The sequence below is a fragment of the Myotis nattereri genome (assembly GCF_964212035.1).
Source record: "Myotis nattereri genome assembly, chromosome: 9".
NCBI lineage: Eukaryota > Metazoa > Chordata > Mammalia > Chiroptera > Vespertilionidae > Myotis > Myotis nattereri.
Genome location: NC_138084.1, coordinates 45384709 through 45406487, shown reverse-complemented (window position 1 = coordinate 45406487; position 21779 = coordinate 45384709). Strand labels below are relative to the sequence as shown.

General features: G+C 37.6%; 1 protein-coding gene across 2 annotated transcripts in view; it reads right to left on the bottom strand.

Moving 5' to 3' along the window:
* UVRAG (UV radiation resistance associated) overlaps positions 1-21779 on the bottom strand; it is a 284006-nt gene that overhangs the window by 139874 nt on the left and 122353 nt on the right. For both annotated transcript variants that reach the window (XM_081098742.1, XM_081098743.1), the window contains 2 exons: positions 20285-20411; positions 1461-1545 (listed from right to left, as the gene is read on the bottom strand). In XM_081098742.1, coding sequence (XP_080954868.1) covers positions 1461-1545; positions 20285-20411 — 212 coding nt within the window. The remainder of the gene's footprint in view (positions 1-1460; positions 1546-20284; positions 20412-21779) is intronic.

The following is a 21779-nucleotide window of genomic DNA, read 5'->3' as shown; positions in this document are numbered from 1 at the left end:
CTATCTCTAACTACTATCAACCAAGCCAACTCTATACATACCGAGGCCTAGTATATGTGTATACCCTTTAAGGGATGTAAAGGGTATAAATCATCACTGACTGAGCACCTGCTACTATATGCCAGGAGCATTAAAAGGGCTTTATTTAATTATTATAACAACGCTATTAGGTTAATATTATTATATCAATTTTATAAACAAGGAAACAAGGTTTAAAGAGGACCTATAAGGCAACCACCATCTCATTTAATATGATTTCAGGATATATCATCCATCTAGTAGTTCCTTAAAAAAATATTTTATTTTTCACTTACAACTACATGTTACAACTACCTCAAAAAAACTGCTGCCAGGTTAGGAAAATAATTTAAGAAAAAGAACAGACAAGCAAAAACTGCAGCATGAGATGATGCAGCTATTCTTTTGAACTGCTCAAGAAACATAAACAACAGATGAAACACCTATAGTACAAATACCTGCTCAACTGTATTAAGAATGTAAGGGGGGAAAAGCATTTAGGAGAAGCTGTTGGTCAAAGTGAAATGTAAACGTAGTTGTATAATGCAAACATCACTGAAGACATAGAGGAGCTAATTCTGCTTTCCTAGTGAGTTGGACAAAGAGTAACTCCCAAAAGCCTTGCTTTCCTATCTGCTAACTGAGAGGAACAGACTAGGTGAAATCCAAGGTTCTTTCTGGGTCTAACATGCTCAAGTCTTCAATTGCTAAGGTTTTTTAAAGAAAAATGCAGGATGAAATTACTTTCCTGAAAGAAAAACACACAAATGAATAAGGATGAGCAAAAGAATAGAGGAGGCAACAAATGGAGCATGTGCTAGAAAAAAATAAAGAGAAGAAGCATTAGCATTTGTTAAGTGAATGTTGTGGAGTGACTAAAATTAGCTACAGTGGTATAGCACCAATTTATTAAAGGTTATTTGAAAGCTAAGCAAAACAATCACCATAGCTCTTAAAAAAAGAAAAAATATATGGTAAAAATAGAGGAGAGGTCTGATAACAATGTGGAGGATGAATTGGAAAGACAGAGAGAGTGATGTGATAGAGATCATCTAGGAGCTGTTGAGGTAATCCAAACGAGCTAACATTAAACAGCAGTAAATCTAAAGAAATTACTGAAGAAAAAAACTATCAACTCTACTACATGTTGAAGACAGGAAGAGGAGAAGATTCAGACATCAAGTCATGGTGCTATGGCCTTGAAAACTACAACAGTTCTCATTTCTGATTATGAGTATATACTAGGAGCTTTAATAACCGCCTCTATCAGTGTATGAGACATAGTAAGTGCTTAATAAATATTTGTTGAATAAAAGAATATGTCCCTGAGGTATGTAGAAGACAAATTAATAACAGCAGTTTTTAAAGAATCCTACTTTTCCAAATCCTATCCTCAAAGTAAACTTGACACTCACAACAATTATTCTCAGAGTTTCATTTACCTTTTCGCAGTACACTCTTTCCTCAACTCATTTAGGGATTCCTTCTGGAGTTGAAGCTTGAGGTGCTCAGTTGAAAACGTACTGCCTAGAGGGAGATGGAAGAAGACAAGTTCACATGTAATAGTGCAGAGAGAGATGCTCAATCACAACCAAACGGGCACAGCCCAGTCACGACTGTGAGAGGGAAATAAAGAGTTAAAAGGCAAAATAGGTTGGGGATAGAGGTCTTCTGGAGGGGATTAACTGGAATAAATTTCCCTATTGGTTTAATTTTTATAAACATTCAGCCTCTAGCAGCTGTCAGGGAGTGAGTGTCTAAGATTCCCTGCGTACAGATTTCTGGATTGTTGACCAATAAACCTGGAGAGATTTCAAAATTCAAACAACTTCATTTTTTTTAAAGTGGCTATGAACTCTGGGTGTTAATGATGATTCACTAAAAGTTCATCAATTGTAACAAACGTATCACTCTGGTGGGGGATGTTGACAATGGGGGAGGCTGTACACATGTGGGGGTGTATGAGAATTCTCTGTGCCTTTTGCTCAATTTTGCTATGAACCTATAACTGCTCTAAAAAATAAAGTTCATTTTTTAAGTGGTTAATTTCTGTTCTACCAAAAATGCTATATAACAACATTACTATAAGTTATTACTATCATGTTATTCATAAGTATATGGAGCTTTAGTTAAAATCACATGTGCAGGAAATGTATATTGATTTTTCCATATTATGTCACAAGCATTTTTACATGTCTACAGATAATCTGAGTTATGATGTTTAATGGATGTATAAAATTCAATTCCATGGATGTGAATGATATGAATACTCCACATTTTAACTGATACGCCATACCTTAATCTTTTTTTAAAAAAAATATATTTTATTGATTTTTCACAGAGAGGAAGGGAGAGAGATAGAGAGAGTTAGAAACATTGATGAGCGAGAAACATCGATCAGCTGCTTCTTGCACATCCCCCACCGGGTATGTGCCCGCAACCCAAGCACACGCCCTTGACCGGAATCGAACCCGGGACCTCTCAGTCCGCAGGCTGACGCTCTATCCACTGAGCCAAACCGGTTTCGGCGTATACCTTAATCTTAATACAGGACATTTAATTTTCTTTAAGTGCTTGCTGTAGTACTGCAATGATTAATATTTGTGTTTATGTGTCTAATTTTTTGTATTTATATCAATTTTGGAACTTCCATTTATGTTTATGTGATCACAAAATTCTTTTACATCTTCCTACTCTAAGAAAACGAGGGCGTCTTACATTCTTGACAATCCAAGCCTGCCTGATAATTCCAGCAGTCCTGAAGCATAGAGAAAGTCTTAGATCCTGATAGCACTAAGTTCTAGATTTTACAAAGGACTTTAGTTTGTGAACTCTGATCCAACAGGAAAGGGTGCCCTATACTCTTTTGCACATCTCCTATAGGGAGGAACAAGAAAAAGATTAACTGACCAAGTAGTACTAAATTTACCAACCTAGGTAATTTCATTAACGTCAACGGGTTCAACTATAGTTAAGTGATAGTAAGTTGGTAGCACTGCCTCCAAAACAGAACTTAATCAAGGAACACCACCTATCTTCTTTAGCTCCAATATAATTCCACTCCAAATCTTCAACCTCAACAATTTCAGAAAACATTTAGGTTAACAACTTCCACCCTCCACACCATGTACTTTCTACCAGAATGCACACAAATTCTTCTACCACTACAGAAATTTGCAATATTATTCTTCATAGATAAATTAGGCTGCTTCAACTCTAATATTGCTGGTGAAAACACAAATAGGGACAAGACAGATCCAGGCTTCAAGAAGCAAATGTATAGGGTGTCCCAAAATTCACGCAAGATTTGAATTTTGCGTGAGCATTAACAACAACAACAAAAAATAAAAGCATAATTGTACTTGGTTTATTGAATCAGATTCTAATATCTGTTGCCCTTTGATTTCAATCCCTTCAATTCGATAAACATTACCAAGTACCAATTACGGCCCAGGAGCAGGGACAATGAAGACCAATGAAGACCATGGCTTTGCATATGTGCCAGCAAAGCCATGGAGGCCATTTACCCGATGTGCTATTCCATACATAACCCTATACTGTATACTTTATGAATCAATAAAAAATTTACAATTTTTAATTATAAACCTGTGTTTTCTATCAAAATTACTTCTTGCGTGAATTTTGGGACACCCTATATATACCCTCCTCAGTTTTGAAGACTCTCCAGAACGTATTACATGACCAAAATGGGGGCAGGGGGGAGACTTGCAGAGTGAAGGAAAATTAAAATTTAAGACTATATTAGCCAGCTAACATATAGGGTAAAATATTGACAATAGGTAAATCAGGATGAAGAATATAAGTGATCTCTGTACTCTTCTTATTCTTATAATTTCTCCGTAAGTTTTAGATGATTTCCGAAATAAAAAATAAAAGAGTTGATCCAAACCCAGAAAGGGGTCACCTGCAAGGCTATGGTTTTCCACAGGCTTTAGAAGGCACACTGGCACCATCTCTCCAAAACATACCAGGCTCAATTTTCTATCAAAAGGCAATACACCTCATTGGTTACTAGTGGAGTCTGGAACAGAGATCTGGAACAGAGCTAAAACTGCGTTTAGCTAGGCTCATACAGAGAAGAGCTAACTAAGTATTTGAAGATATCTCAAAAAATAACCAAAATTCCAATAGTCACATTATAAGGAGTAATAATACTGAGGCAATGATGTGCCCAATCTCTTTAGATGTTGTTCAGGTTATATATCACCATAGATAGAAGGCTGTTCCCAGGTTTCTAATGTCTCTTCTCCATCTGTCCCGCCTTGGGAAAAATCCAATTTTGTTTTCATTAAGCCCAGAAATAGGGCCAATGTCTAGAGATTGTGTGCCATGTCAAAGTTTAGTCCAGTTCCTGGCTGTGCTATGGCTGGCTGGTGCTGCTCTGTCCAGTACCCAGGCTGGGCTTGGAGACTGCTTGAAGTCCACCCAACTATGAGCCACACAGCTGCTAGGGCACATGGCTGCTACAGAGACAGTGTGTGAACAAACCTGGCAAGCCTGTTACCAGAGAGAAAGCTTCTTTGTTTTTTGTTTTTATTTTTTTAAATTTTGTTTTATTGCCTAAAGTATTACAACGAGTATTACATATGTCTCCTTTTTTTTTCCCCTTGACCTTACCCCGGCCTCCCCTACCCCCCAGTGTCTTCTGTCCATTGGTTATGCTTATATGCATGCATAGTAGTCTTTCGGTTGATCCTTACCCCGCCTGCCCCAACCCTCCCCGGCCTTCCAGCTGTAGTTTGACAGTCTGTTCAACGCTGCTCTGCCTCTGTATCTATTTTTGTTCATCAGTTTATAATGGTCTTTATTATCCATAAATGAGTGAGATCATGTGGTATTTTTCTTTCATTGACTGGCTTATTTCACTTAGCATAATGCTCTCCAGTTCCATCCATGCTATTGCAAATGGTAAGAATTCCTTCTTTTTTACAGCAGCATAGTATTCCATCGTGTAGATATACCACAGTTTTCTAATCCATTCACCTGCTGATAGGCACTTAGTCTGTTTCCAAATCTTAGCTATGGTAAATTGTGCTGCTATGAACATAGGGATGCATATATTCTTTCTGATTGGTGTTTCTGATTTCTTGGAGAAAAATTCTTTGTTAAGTTGTGATTATATTATCACTAGGGGCCCGGTGCACGAATTCATGCATGGGTGGGGTCCCTTGGGTTGGCCTGTGGGGATGGGGCAAAAACCCTCAGTCCAATGCTGCCTGCCACTCCTGCCTGCCGCTCTTGCTCATCCCAGCCCCACTGTGCCTGCTGCAGGCTCACGCCCAGTCAGTCCCAATCTGGAGAGGCTCACGCTGCTGCAGAAGCAGTCATCAGCCAGCTGTGGGCCCTGCATCTGGCGCCCGCCAGAGGCAGGGGGGCGGGGGGAGGGGGGCCAGGGGCAGGACGCCATAGGCCCTTCTGGTGGGTGGTGGGACACACTTGCTGGCCTGGGATCCGGGATCCAGGATCCATCCTGCTGATGTTCATGCCGGTTGTCGGAAGCCACCTGGTGGCCACTTTTATATCGTTTCTTCCTTGCAGAGCATATAGGGAGGGGAAGCAGCCACGGATAGTGCTGGCAGCACCAGTCTGTGGGTGCCTGGCCCATTCTCCCAAGATTGAACCTGCAGGACTACTGAGGGAGTGAGTGGCTGCTACCCGGCTGGTGGACCACCGGGAGGGATCGATCAGCTGAGTGGCGCTCCCACTGGGGGAGCTTACTGACCACCAGAGGGCAGCTCCTGCATTGAGCATCTGCCCCTGGTGGTCAGTGCGCATCATAGTGACCGGTTGTTCGGTCGTTTGATCGCTTACACTTTTATATATATAGATGGGCTTGGGAAAGACCAGGATTTTCTTCAAGTTAACCAATCAACTTCCCAAGCTTTCATGGACTTCTGATGGACCACCACCTAACCAATCTATTTCCTAAATCTTCTGGGGTTCTGTGTTCCTTATCCAATGCAATCCTTTTCCCAGGCTAGACAAACAGGCCTCTATGGTTGCCATCTTGGCTCCTCATGCCTCATAGAAGCACTTTCCCCATTCTCTGAGCCAGTGGACCTGGGAGACTGAAAAGTCAGTTCTTCCTCCCTAGATAGGTTGCAGGGAAATGCTGCAATCCCCTGGGGTTTGTGAAGCGGTAGCTTCTTGGTTAAGCAGGCGTATGCTCCCTGGTTGATTATGCTTAAAAATGTCTGATTTCCTTTGCTCCCTTCCTTTATTTTATTTTATTTTTTCACTTTTTTTTTCTGAGAGGGAGAGGGAGAGCGCGATAGAAACATCAATGATGAGATCAGCTGCCTCCTGCACACCCCACACTGGGGATCAAGACCACAACCCAGGCATGTGCTGTGACCAGGAATTGAACTGCAACCTCCTGGTTCCTAGGTAGATGCTCAACCACTGAACCATGCCAGCAGGGCTGCTCCCTTCCTTTATTAATCTTTAGCTACCTATGCTAACAATATCACATGTAGAATCATTGATGTCCATGTATATGTCCCACTTACCTAAATTTTCATACAGATTGAACATTGATTGATATCTTCTGCTTGAATCAATCTTTACTATGGTTGCAAAATATAACATTCCAGCCGAAACCGGTTTGGCTCAGTGGACAGAGCGTCGGCCTGTGGACTGAAAGGTCCCAGGTTCGATTCCGGTCAAGGGCATGTACCTGGGTTGCGGGCATATCCCCAGTAGATGTGCAAGAGGCAGCTGATCGATGTTTCTCTCTCATCGATGTTTCTCCCTTCCTCTCTGTAAAATATCAATAAAATATATTAAAAAATATATATATATAACATTCCAACTTCAGTACTCCCTTCATATCTATTAGTCAGCACTCTGCACTCTTCTCAAAGCAAGAGACCTCCCTTTTTCATTAGCAACCTTTTATCAATATGGAACTATGAATTTCATGTTTTCAATGATTTATATTTACACCATTTTTAGTGCTCAAGTGGTGCCAGATTTGGCCAGTGAAACTCTCTTCAGCCTTGCTCCAGTGTCTTTCTGACATGCTACAATTGTGTTATTAAAAATATTACTTATCATTTTAATTTCTGTAGGAGCTGTAGTGATGTTTCCTCTCTCATTCTTGATATTGGAAATTTGTGCTTTCTCTTTTTTTATTTTGTCTGGAGGCTTATCAATTTTATTAACTTTCAAAGAATACCTTTTGGTTTCATTGATAGTCTTTACTGTTTTTTTGTTTGCAATTTCACTAATTTCTGCACTTGATTATTTCCTTCTATTTGATTTAAGTTGCTCTTCTTTTCTAGTTGTTAAGGTACAAGGTTAAAGTATTGATAGGAGACCTTTCTTCTTTTGTTATAAGCATCAAATAACCTAAGTTCCCTCTAGGCTCGTATTCCTTTAAATGTTGAAATACTTTCATTTTCATTCAGTTCAAAATATTTTCTCATTGTCCTTGTTATTTCTTCTTTGACCTAAGATTTATATATGAGTGTGTTGTAAATTTCTCAGTATTTGGAATTTTTCAGATGTCTTTCTACCAGTGATTTCTAGTTTCTGTTTTGGTGAGAGATGATACTTTATATTATTCTGAGTCTTTTGTATTTGTTTTATTATACCAAAAATGGCCTAACTGAATGTTCCCTATGTACTTGAAAAGAAATGTACATGCTGCTGGTGCTCAGTAGAGTGGTCTGCTCTCAGGTCAAGTTAGTTGACAGTGCTGTTAAGGTCTTCTTTCCTTATTTTCCCTCTACTGGTTCTATTAATTACTGAGAGATGCATGTTGTGGTTCCAACTAGTATTGTGGATTTGTCTATTTCTCCTTTCTGTTCTATTAGTTTTACACACACACACACACACACACACACACACACACACACACGTATGGAGAAAGAGAGAGAGAGACAAAGAGAGGAGGGGGGCTCTACTGTTATATTCATACATATTTATAATTGTTATGCCTTTTTATGAACTGACTTTTTCACCATTGTGGGTTTTTTTTAATCCTCACCTCAAGGACACGTTTTTATTGATGAGAGAGAGAGAGAGAGAGAGAGAGAGAGAGAGAGAGAGAGAGAGAGAGGAACATCAGTGTGAGAGAGAAACATCAATTGGGTGCCTCCCTCACGCATCCCAACTAGGGATCAAACCTCAACCTAGGTGTGTGTCCTGACTGGAAAGCGAACTTGCAACCTTTTTGGTATATGGGATACACTCCAACCAACTACCTGTCTTTACTGTAGGTGGTACTTTAAAAAAAAATCTTTGCCCAAGGATATGTTTTAGAGAGAGGAAGGGTAAGAGACACATAGAGAGAAACATCAATGTGAGAGAAACATCAATCAGTTGCCTCCCATATTTGCCCTGACTAGGGATCAATCCCAAACCTTTTGGTGTACAAGCGACACTCCAACCAATACTCTTAATTCAGAAGTCTACTATGCCTGATGGTGCAAAAATAGGTTTACAGTTGTTCTTATGGAAAAATAACACAATAAATAATAACACAAGAATAAACTGTGGCCTGAATGGTGTGGCTCAGTAGTTGAGCATCGACCTATGAACCAGGACATTACAGTTCCATTCCAGGTCAGGGCACATTGGGGGGAGGGAAGGGAGGGGAGTGTATGCAGGAGGCAGTCAATCAATGATTATCTCTCATAATTGATGTTTCTATCTCTTTCTTCCTCTCCCTTACTCTCTGAAATCAATAAAAATATATTTTTTAAAAAAGAATAAACTGTGTTTCACATACTCACAACTGTGAAACTACTTTTGCCCCACTCCATATATAGCCACTCCAGCCTTCTTTTGGTTAGTATTTGCATGGCATACTATTTCCACATTTACCTTTTATTTATATCTTTATATTAAAAGTGGTTTTCTTGCAGATAGCATTTAGTTAGGCCTTTTTTTTGATATAAAATTTAAACAATCTCATTTTTAATTGCAGTATTTAGACCATTTACACTTAATATAATCATTGATATGTTTAAAGTTTACCATTTTGCAAGTTATTTTCTATATATTCCATCTATTCTTTGTTCCTTTATCCTGATTTTTTAATGCTTTTGAATTGAGTCTTTTTTTTTTTCTTTTTTTAATGATTCCCTCTTTTTTCCTTTTGGCTTATTCTTACCTCCATTTTGTTTTGTTTTTTTGTGGGTTTTTTTTTTTTTTTTTTTTTGTAGTTGCCCTAGAGTTTACAACACAGAATTTTAATTAATAAAGTCTACCTTCAAATAATATTATACCATTCATGTACAGTGTAAATCCCCAAAATAGTACACTCCTAATTCTTACCTTCCCCATTGTTAAAATTCTTCATACATTTTACTTTATGCAAGTTATAAACCCCAAAACATTGCTATTTGTACATTTTTAAAAAAATCAATTGTCTTTTAGAGCAATGAAAATCAGAAAAAAATGCCTTTATAATATCTTCATTTCAGCCATTTCCAGTTTTTATGTAGAGCCATGTCTTTGTCTGGTATCCTATTCCTTTAACATTTCTGGGGTGTAGGAGTGCCGATAATGATTTTTTTTTTTTTTTTGGTCTGAAGTTTTACATTTGTCTTCTTTTCTGATAATGAATTATCTTAGTTTCATCTGAAGGAGTCTCTTTGAGTTTCAGTTTGGGTAATTTCTATGACCTATCTTCAAGTTCAGTGATTCTTTCCTCAGTTGTATCATCTACTGATGAGTCAAAGGCATTCTTTATATCTGGTACTGTGTGTTTTTATTTATAGCATGTCCATTAGACTGTTTCTTATAGTTTCCATCTCTCAGTTGAAACTTACCATATGTTTGTATATGCTATCCACCTTTCCACAAAAGCCTGAAGCACATTAATCATAGTCATTTTAAATTCCCTCTCTGATAGTCCCAACATCTGAGTCATTTCTGAGTCTCTTTCTGTTAATTTCTTCTCTTGACGTTTTGTTAGTGGTGATGGTAGTGGTGGTGGTGATGGGTGATGGTTTTTTGTTTTGCTTTTCTTGTCTCAAAACTTTTGATTGAATCCTGAACACCAATTGCAGAGCAACAAAGAAAATGGTATGCTTCTTCTTCTACTTTTAATTTGGGGGTTAAGTCAATAAAGTCTGGTACTGAGCTGTATTTGGGTTTTGTTGCTGCCATGGTTACCTTCAGTGTATCACAACCTTCAAATTTCCTCTAACTTTTCCTTTTGAACATGGTGGTGGTGGAGGGGATGGTGTGCTGCAGGTTTTTTTCAATAATGCTGCTCAGATTTAGGTATTCCCTGTACCTGAATAAGGGTGTCTCACCATGCTCTTGCCTCTCCTCAAGTGGTTAACTACTGTAGCTTGTTATTTTGTGCTTTCTAGCCTGGCTGGGAAGTTGGGTCAGGAGTTTCTCTGCTGTCCTGATTAAGCCAGGCTTACCCTGTGTCCCTATGTTATCAAGGTAGGGCTTTCTCAATAATACTCTCCTTCCCCTATGGACAGGAGATTTCTAACTGTCTAGATCTAACACAGTTTCCTGCCCCATCCCCAAGGACAGTGATTTTTCCTTTTTCTTCCTCCAGTCACAATAGGTTTTCACCTATGCCCTGGAGACTACAGGATTTGCAGGCCCTTCCCCAGAGGCTCAATGCTTTTGTTCTTAAGGAAGAAGGGTATGACTTTCTTGCAACAACTTCCACTTCCCTCCTCTAGGCCTACACCACCAAGGGAGACTTTCCACGATTTTCTGCCCTGCCTCCAAGCTTTCTTGTGAACATCTGAGTTAGGTCGATGCAGAATAAACTGTGAGCAGGTGTGAATTGCCTTGTATCTGCTATAGTATCATAGCAGCCCACAATAGTGATCAGCAATTTGTTAAGAACTGTAGTTGAATTATTTTGCCTTTTATATGGTGACCCCAACTTCCTCCCGTGCTCTACCAGTGGTGAGTCAGTCCTCACATTTGCCTCTCCTTGGAGATGCTGGTCTTTAGTTGCATATCAGGTAACTTGGTTGCCCAGCAATCTTGATTCTCTGAGAGATTCAAGAAGAGCAGTAATTGTGTACATCATTTAGCTTCCTCTTGTTGTCAGGGTGGAAGGGAAGCTCCTCCCAACTTTCTACATCCTATGCAGAAGCTGGAAATCAAATCTGAGGATGTTAATTTGAGGCTTTTAAAGCTCTTCTCTGTTCTTTATATTTTCTCTTGGGTCAGCTATTCTGTTTGTTCAATTTCATCTCCTTCATACTGTTTTCCTCAAATATATGTCGACCCTTATTTTTTCCTTCAAACCCATTAACACATGATTAGATTGCTTAGCATATGTAATTAGTGTAGATTTTCTTTGACACTATAAAGATTTATTTATATAAAAGGCTTTACCCCTGAGTGCCAGCTCAGGGTAAGCAGGCAGGTCCTATTGACAATTAGGCTTTCTTTCAGAGCACATATGTTGAGAGAAGGTAGTACCTTTACTTTAAATCATTACAACTGTCAAATAAGAGAACTTGACTTTGGGACTGTACAAATTTAGGGTATTTCAGTCCTAAGTAGAGCTGCCTTTCATGTTTTCCCTCTGGGTAGATTGTAAAAGTCTAGAATTAGGCTCTGCTCCACCTTTTTACGCCAAACATTCATACCACGGGACCTAACCAGGTCAAGAATCCATTATGTTTAGAAAGCAATTGGAGCAAATGTTACAGGAAGTTAGTCTAAATTCCTAGAGGAAAGAGAATGGGGCAGTAGGCCCAGCTTCCCTAACCACTGCTCACCATTCCTCCTCAATTCCACGTTGAGGTCTCTGAGAGCTCTCCCAGAAACCCCCACAGCAGCATTTTCCGTTTGTGCTCTGGGCTACAGTTTCTCTCTACTCCAGTTTATTCATCATGCAATCCTATCTTCTTTGTGTCTTTGAAACTGTGTCAAAATCTTTGCTATTCTGATGGCACCTTCTTTTATTTTCACCATCAGGATAGATTTACTCTTTATGCACATTTCTTTACTGTCTTATCAATGGGCCATTGAGGGAGAGGGAAAGCAAATGCACATGCTTTGTTTACAATGTTCCAAAACTGCTTTCTGAAATGTCTGGCCCTGCACACAGCAATGTTCCACTCTAAGATGAACCCTCTGTTTAGCAAGAACTCAAGTCAGGCAATTTTAATAACCAACGTCGATGCTGTCTCCTGTAAATCTAAAGCTAGCAACTATGAATTTTGCTCCCATCAAGAAAACAAAACACAGATTCTTGAGCCTCTCTCTCACCAGAGAGTTTGGTCTCAGACTGGCCAGTGGCCAGCCCCTGTCAAAATTATAGTTAAAACCAATAAACTGTCATTCTTCTGGGTTTTCTACATCAAGTCAGATGACCAAAAAGCAATATACTTCAACTATTTTAGTTTCCCTCCCTGCAGAAATGCCTTTTTTGTACTATGATTTATGATGTTGCCTTTCTCAAGGGTTAATAGATATTTCTTGCTGTAACTTTTGCAAAATTGCAATTGACTGTATTTCATTATGATATTTAATATCTAGCACATAAGAAACTGCATGCTAAATTCCTCTCAGAATTTAGTGCCAAGAGAAGACTTTTTTCTCCCTAAAGAACTGATATACTTCCTTATAACAGGCAATGAGAAGCAAATGATACTTTTCATAACTCTACACAATTGGCTCGACAGCTATGAAGGTCAGAGCTAATTTTAGTGCTTAAATACAATAGGCAGATCCTAGGGGAGGGAGTGAACTGTACTGAAAAGTCCATCAACTTAGGAAATCAGAAAGATCTGGGTTAAAATTCTACCTGTGCTACTTTAAAGACTGTAGATAAGTCCCAACTTCTCTGAACTTCATTTTCCTCATCTATAAAATGGGGATAATTTCACTTTTATTCAATAATTGCATCTCAACCTTCCCCCATGAAACTCCAAGTGGGCAGAGAAAATTACATAACTGGCCTGACTGATTTTACTTTAAAAATAACAACCACAAAGTACAAATAGGCACACTGTCCAGAAATTCTACAATTTCCTCATGAGTTTGCTTTCCCACTCTTGGAGATGACTATTCCATACATTATCCCAACTCCTTGAACCGCCCCTAAATCCAATACCTAATTATCTTACCTCATACTAGCCTGACACAATAGGACTCTTTTACAGTCCTACTCACTACCTAATATGTAAACTCACCTGTACCTATGCCGTTTTCTTAGCCTTCTCCTCCTATTCAATGGAAAAGTCCATTATTGGACAGGAGCGGGCTGGAAGAGGTTAATGGGGGTTGGGGGGAAGAGAACCTATGTAATACTTTCAACAATAAAGATTTTTTAAAAAGAAGTCAATACTCTTCATTTTATTTTAAATTCCTTCTCATCACATCTCATACTACTTTCTTCCTGTCCAGGTATAGTGGCCTCTTTCCTGTTCTACAGTTCACGCCCTTCCTATGTCCAAGCCTTTTTACTTAGGTTCCCTCTGTTGGTACTCCAGAAATTTTGATTTTGTAAGACTGAGCTCCTCAAGCAAACCTTTTCTGAGTAATCTCTGTAAAGATGGTCCCCACATTTACATTTATCACTGAAGCTTGTTTCTAGTACTTGCCACAATCTGATATTTATCCGTTGGCTTCTTATTGACTATCTTACCCACTAAAGTAAGTATCCAAAACTGGAAGTCTTAACTCTTCCCTTTTCTCTCTTTACCCCAACATCTGCTTCTCCAGTATTTGTCTTGGTGAATAGTTGTTCAAATTAGAAATCAGAAACTATCCTAAAACCTCTCTCTTCCTCTCTCCTCAAATCTACTAAGCCACTAATAGTAGAGTCTACCATCTAAATATCTTTTGAACCTATATACTCCCTCCTCCCTTTACATTTCCAATCTGTTTAGATTTTTTTTTAAATATATTTTATTGATTTTTTACAGAGAGGAAGGGAGAGAGATAGAGAGTTAGAAACATCGATGAGAGAGAAACATCGATCAGCTGCCTCCTGCACATCTCCTACTGGGGATGTGCCCGCAACCCAGGTACATGCCCTTGACCGGAATCGAACCTGGGACCTTTCAGTCTGCAGGCCGACGCTCTATCCACTGAGCCAAACTGGTTTTGGCTAGATTTTAATTCTGTATTGCTTAGATTACTATAATACCTTCCTCAATGACAATTCTCTATCCTCAACTCCTCAAAGAGAACTTCCTAAAATATATATCTAATTTCCATTTTATATTGTGGTCATCAAGACAGTCCTATCTGCCCTAACCGGTTTGGCTCAGTGGATAGAGCTTCAGCCTGCGGACTCAAGGGTCCCAAGTTCAAGTCCGGTCAAGGGCATGTACTTTGGTTTTGGGCACATGCCCAGTAGGGAGTGTGCAGGAGGCAGCTGATCGATGTTCCTCTCTCATCGATGTTTCTAACTCTCTATCCCTCTCCCTTCTTCTCTGTAAAAAAATCAATATATTAAAAAAAAGACAGTCCTATCTATTTTTTTGTCTTTGAAAATTTGCCTAAGTTATTTCAACATCTTCAAACCTTCAGCATAAACTTCCTTTATAATTAGGTCATTCTTTACCTCTCTGGACTCGCCTGTGAACCTTAACTCAAATGTATCCTTAGTTGAAGCTTTACTGGAATTACCTGCAATTTTCTAATCTACTCCCATGCCTCTCTATAAACTGTTCCTTCTACCTGGAAAGTCTTACCTTCTCCCCCTACCTAGCTATCTACTACTAGTTACTCTTCTAGACTTAGCCCACATCACCTCCTATACTGGGTATTCTGATTTTCAGATGCTCATCTTCTGTGTCCCTATAGCACTCTCTACATATCTTTGTCATATATTAAAGCACACCTGTTATTCTGTTTCTAACATCTTACAGAGTGCCTGGTTGTTTGTATGTGTCCCATAAATGACGAATGAAAGAACTGATGAAGGCACATGTGCACATTCACACATACTCAGCGCTTTCCCATTTCCTTCACATGCCTAATGATCTCTTTTACTCCTGTGTTGAACCATCTAAATGTAAATGTGTTTTTGGTAAATGCCATTTCTAATGTGTTGTGGGAGTAAGAAGAGAAAAACTGATAATAAACCAAAGTAAAATTTTGTTAGGTGGCTTATTTCTACACATTTATACTTTGCACTGCAAAGGGGGGAGATTAAAATATGATAATCTGACTTCCCTACAACCTAATCAAGTCATTACTGGAATAAATAATTATAAACTCCTTACAACCCAATCAATCATTACTGAAATAAATCATTACAAATATATGAAAAATGAATCATTTTGAGAAGAAAATCTGAGGTTTACTGAGGACCCACATTTACTCTCACAACCACCAAGTTGTCTGGCTTTTACTGCCTTTCACAAGCTGCATTCAATACCAATAGCTGAAAGTAAAGAAACTTTAATAGCATAAATTCCAGGAGAAAATTGTCCCCAGGTTCAAAAATTTTTGAAAGGCAGATATTAATAATTTTTAAGGAAGTCTATTTAGGAATTTCTGTCAGATGGCTCTAAAAACATCAGAACACACACAGAGACTAATAAAATTTAAATTTTACCATCATTTCAAATAAATATATCTTGAATTATAAAATTTGTGAGGTGTAATTTTTCAATTTGTGACCTTATGACATAAAAGAAGAAAACTATTACATAATACTTAATAAAATATCTTTACAACTTCAAATAACAATCTAGGGGACCTTTGACAGAAACTTTAAGTACCGATTTAAATATACTATATGAGTCTTCTTTTATTTGAGATGCAGGCTAAAAGAACAGACTAAGTTGTTGACCAAGTCAAAATCTAATTAAATAGAACAAACTAGATATATAGTTCACCTTAATTACTAAACTTTATTATAAAATGACAAAAAGAAATCGTAAGTGCTGGGAAAGTAATATAAAACATTTCTTATTTTGGTGATAAAAAAAATCTAAACATTTCATTCACTGGAATTGCCAAGAAGAACTGCTTTCTCCAAATCTGAGCAATGAAATCTTATAAATTTTACACACAATGTCACGAAAACAATGTATTTGTTTTTGCGCTTGCTTACCAAAACGAAGTAAAGAATCTGTAAAACAGAAGTTGAATATAGCTAGTTACAAAATTCCAATAGGTGGGTCCATCAAATGGCTTTCTAGTGAACAAATGCCATCTATAGACATACTTGGGCCAGAGAATCTTACTTTGAAAACTAGAAATTCATAAAACAGGTGAACAAATCCCCATCTTTTCTGCCCCTATCCTCCTGAGACAAGTAGAATCTCAGAGCTGTAAGAAATCTTGACTATTTATTTCAAATTTCTATTTGATTTGTTTGTAAAAAGGAAATATGTCCAAAAAAGTTGAAAGACTTAGCTAAAGACAAACTGAGAGAACAGCAGATCTTTAATTCCAATCTCTACGACCAAACCAAAGAAATCACTGGGAAACGCATTTCACCCACCCTGTAAGAAAAAGGAACACAACAGAACAAAGTTCTCCATCTGTTAGTCCACAGGCCAAATGGAAAACTAGCAAAGCATCAGTCAGTTTATTTGCTTGACACATACTAGAGAAAGGAATAATGATACTATGCTTAGTAGAAACAAAATAAACTTTGGAATCAAAGAAATCTAAATCTGAATTTGGACCTGTTATTTATTTGTGTGACCTTAGGAAATGTCTCTGAGTCCCAGTTCTTTACCCCAGGAAAAAAAGATAAAAGTTATGATCCCTAGGACTGTCTTAAGATTGAAATGATATCCCGTAAGTGAAATATCTGGCATATTACAGGATCTTGATAAAAGTTATCTGTTTCATAGGATTTATGTAGGCTTCAAATACATGTATTCTGCAAGGCTTTAAGTAGTATGGAACAGTGAGAAAAGCACAGAATTTGGGGACACAACATCTCAACTTGGTTTCCAACTGTCTGTCTGTAGCTGGCCAAGTCACTTACCATCTCAGAATCTCATATATAAATGAAAGTAACAATATTTGCCACACTTAGCTTTCAGGATTGCTTTAAGGATCAAATATGGTAACCTTTGTACAAGCACTTTCTAAGTATAAAGAACTACAATATGCTATTGTTACTATCAAGAAACTAATTGCAGTAAAAAGTAGCTTCTTTCTACCAAGATTAGGGAATTCTGGATTTGAAAAGTTAATATCACTCCCCAGGCACCACTGTCCTCAGTTCTTGAATTTTATCAACATTTATAAAATGTATTTAGATTCTACTAAACACATTTCCTCAAGATCAATGTTTCATACCATTTTCTAAACAAAATTTCAAGCAAACTAATTTAGATAAAGTGTTGCTGCTTCCCAAAGATTTGGGGGTTACGTTAGGGCAAAAGACCCTGTAAACCAACATATAATTATTTAATGTAAAGGTTATCCAGCTTGGGACACTAATGAGGGGAAATCTGTTTTTTATTAAACGTCATAAGTTAAACTACTAATATCTGCCAGAAATGAAAATATATACATTAATAAACATTAATATTGAAAAGTTCAGCTCATGACCCAGCTGGAAGTTGCTGTAGACCACAAGTAGTGAACCACTGCCTTTGAGGTATGGGAATGAGAAACTTATGGGTATGGAGTAACAAGGCCCCTCAGAGTAATGTGGCCGCTCGGCAGCATGGATAAAAATTATCTTTTTTGTTCTTTCCAATAAATCATCCTGCTGAAATGAATTTTATAAACAAAAACATAAAATACGTATCAGGCACCTGGTTTCTTCCAAATGTTTACACAAATTAATCCCTATGGCACTGTTATGAGCTGCTATCCTTACTGCACAGATGTGTATAAAGATGCACTGGTTAAGTAATTCCTTTATGGTCATTCAGAAAAATCAGTAGCAAAGATTAAATATCATATATTACTGACTTGGTATCCTCACTGAGCTCTTGGGCTAAGAACCAAGTGCCTAGATAAGCATCAAGTGCCAAAGAGCAGTCTTACTATGTAAGAAGTTACTAGTAATATTCATATTAGCAAACCATTTCACTACTGACTAGCAAACACACTACATCAATGCTGCAAAAGCAAGTGAAAAATACATTTTTCTCCTTCATGTTATCAATATCAGGGACTCAAGTGCTTTTAAAAAATTTTAACTTGGCTCAAGATTCATTAAATACTAGATTTAAATATAAATGTAATTGATTTACAATGTAAATATATAAATAACCAGAGTGAGTGCTGCAGCTGCAGGGCCATTACCCTAACATTAGCAACTGTTAATTTGTCCCTAAGACTTTTGGGGAATTTTTCTTTGCATATATAATAAAAATCATTACCACTGAAAAACATCAGTGTTATTTCTAAATTTCAGCAACAAGTAGAAAATAAAATTTAAAGATGTTTACAACAGTATCATAAAACATCAAAAAAAAAAAAAGTAAGTTCAATAAATCATGGGAAACATCCACATACCAAAGTTAGTTAATTTCAGTGTTTTACAAAGAAGATCTAATAAAGGCATATACCCTTTTCTGGTTTTAGAAGACTCATTGTAAATCATCTATAATCCCCCAATTGTATTGATAAATATATTAAATGTACAGTGGGCCTTGACTTACGAGTTTAATTCGTTCCGAGACCAAGCTTGTTAAGGAGCTTGTTAACTCAAATTACTCTGTCAACTCAATGCAAAAAATCGGCCGAGACAGCTGGTATCTCAAAAAACTCGTTAGTCGGGACACTCATAAGTCAAGGCCCCACTGTAGTCCTACGGAAAATCCTAGCAAGATTTTCTTTTCTGTGCAGACATTCATATGAAAATGCAAAAGGACAAGAATAAAGAAGATGATCTTGCAGAACAACTAAGCGGAAGAACTTTGATAGCAAGATCAATTATAACTTGAGAGAAATTAAAACACTGAGATGATGGCAAAAGAACAGGAAAATAGGTCAATGCACCAGACATGCCAGTATATGGTCACCTGGTTTATGATAAAAGTGAAACTGCAGTGCAATGGAGAACAGATGGTTTTCAATAAATGTGATGGGTCAAGTGACTATATGAAAAAAAAAAGAATCTTGACTCTTACCTTACATCATACACAAAAAAATCAATCCCTGATGAATTATAGATATACATGTAAAAAGTACAAAAGTAAATCACTTAAGAGAAAACACAGAGAAAGATCTTTGTGACATTCAAGTAGGCAAATACTTCCTATATTGATCACAAAAAAGCCTTAAGTTAAAAAAAAAAAAAAAAAAAGACTGATAAAATGGAACTTTAGTTCCTGTAAAGGTATCATTAAAAAATGAACTAGCAAGCCACAGAATGAGAGAATATATGTTTAATGCATATTTCAAACAAAGAACCCATATCCATTATATATCAAGAACTCCTATGGAAAAAGTTGTCAACCCCCCCACACCCCAAAAAATGGGCAAAAGGCTTCAACAGGTACTTTACAAACAAGTGAATCCCAATCAGCAAGAAACATATGAAATAATGTTCAAGTTCATTAGTCTGCAGGGAAATAAAAATTAAAACTGCGAGGAGATACTACAACATATCCACCAGGAAGGCTAAAACACAAAAGACAGAGAGTACCAAATGCTGACAAGGATACAGGACAAGAGACAAGGATATAGGACAGTATACTGCTGGATTGAAAGGAGATAAACTGTCACAACCACTTCAGAAAGCTTGCTCCTAGGTTTATATCCAACAGAAATGCAAAAACAAAAACAAAAAACCTTCATTAAAAAACATGTACTATAACATTCATGGAAGCAATATCTATAATAGTCCTAACCTAGAAATAACTAAAATGCCAAAAGCAAGAATAAATTCATATTCATACAATGGGATACTACTGACAGTAAGAAAAAGACTGTTATTACATGCAGGTAGAAATGAATTTTACAAACAAATGTTGAAGTAAAGCCAGAAGATAAAATGTACATATTATGTGATTCTATTTGTATAAAGTTCGAAATTAGGCAAAATCAATGTTTGGTCTAGGAAGTCAACGTGGCAGTTAGTCTGGCTGAGATGTACGGAATGGAGGGAACATCAGGAAGCTTCTGAGATGCTGAGGTCTTCATATGCAGTTTCTTGATGAGGATTTAGCTTACATAGGTATTTTCACTTTGAAGTATAGTGTGTGTGCATACATTTGTATATTTTTCTGTATGAATCTTTAAAATACTTCAAAAAAATTTTAAGTTATATCAGCATATTTACACAAAGATAACTATTTGAGCCTATGAAGAAAGAAAAATGTAAATGCGGGAGTTAGACAATCTGCAAGGTGTTTTTACTTACCTTTGTCCTGTAACGCAATTTGTTGCTTGTGCAGTAATGCCATCTCCCGTCCCAAAGCTTTCTTTTGTCTTTCCAGTTCATTTCGAAGCACCAAAATATTTAATTGCAGACACTCACTTTCTTTTTTCTAAATAATTAAAAGCGCAGAAAAATTTATTAATATAAAAGCCATGGCTATGAATAATTATACATTCATAATGTTTCAAAATAAATAATGGCTTAAAGCACTTTAATACTCATCTAACTTATCTGTTGAATAACTTAATTATAAGCACCCATAATTTTAATGAAAAGAGTACAGATGTAAGAAAAAGAGAATAAATAAATCTAAAGTCTGGGGACAGTTCTTTCTAAGAACCCAAAAGAAACTACAAAATACCTCACAACCCTTTCCTAACATCACAACACAGTAAGGGAAAAATGAATAACAGAAAAGAAATGGAGTTCTCAAAATGTTAAACACAGAGTTACCACAGGACCTAGCAATCCCACTTCTAGGTATGTATACCCAAGAGAATTGAAAACATGCCCACACAGAAACCTGAATATGAATGTCCATAGCAGCATTACTTATAACAACCACAGAGGAATCAATCCAAATGTCCATCACTGATAGAGGAATAAAATGTGGCACATCTACGTGATAGAATATTATTTGGCAATAAGAAGAAATGAAGTACTGATATATGCAACAACATTGATAACATTATGCTAAGTGAAAGAAACCAGATTAAAAATACCACAGACTCCACTGATATGAAAAGTCCAGAATAGGCAAATCAATAGAAACAAAGAGTACATTTCTATCCTTGCCAAACTGAACCAAGATGCTCTAATACAGTGGTTCTCAACCTTCTGGCCCTTTAAATACAGTTCCTCATGTTGTGACCCAACCATAAAATTATTTTTGTTACTACTTCATAACTGTAATGTTGCTACTGTTATGAATCATAATGGAAATATCTGATATGCAGGATGGTCTTAGGTGACCCTGTGAAAGGGTCGTTCGACCGTCAAAGGGGTCAGGACCCACAGGTTGACAACCGCTGCTCTAATATCTCGCAGATTCAGACCTGAGATTTTCATCCCTTCCAGGCAGTAACCAACCAAGCCTCCTACAGTGTCAGTGGACACCACAGGCGGAGCCTGGACTTGCAGAAGTCATAATATCACCCTCTCCCTCTCTGCCGGGTTATATCAGAGAAGGCCTAGTTGTGAGTCAGAAACTTCACTACTATGAAACACAAATAGGCCACCCTAACCCCATGATATCAGTGGGAGCCATATGAGGGCAATCAGGGCACTCCTACGCCTACTCCTCTCAGCCAGGTAAATACCAGTGGAGGCCTAGTGGAGAGCTCCAACTGCTGGCCAGCAGTAATGAGCGTGCTCACACAGAGGCGCACACACACACACACACACACACACACACACACACACACCCCAGCTGGGTGTCAATGGAAGCAGATTGGGAACCTGGACTTCTACACCTCCT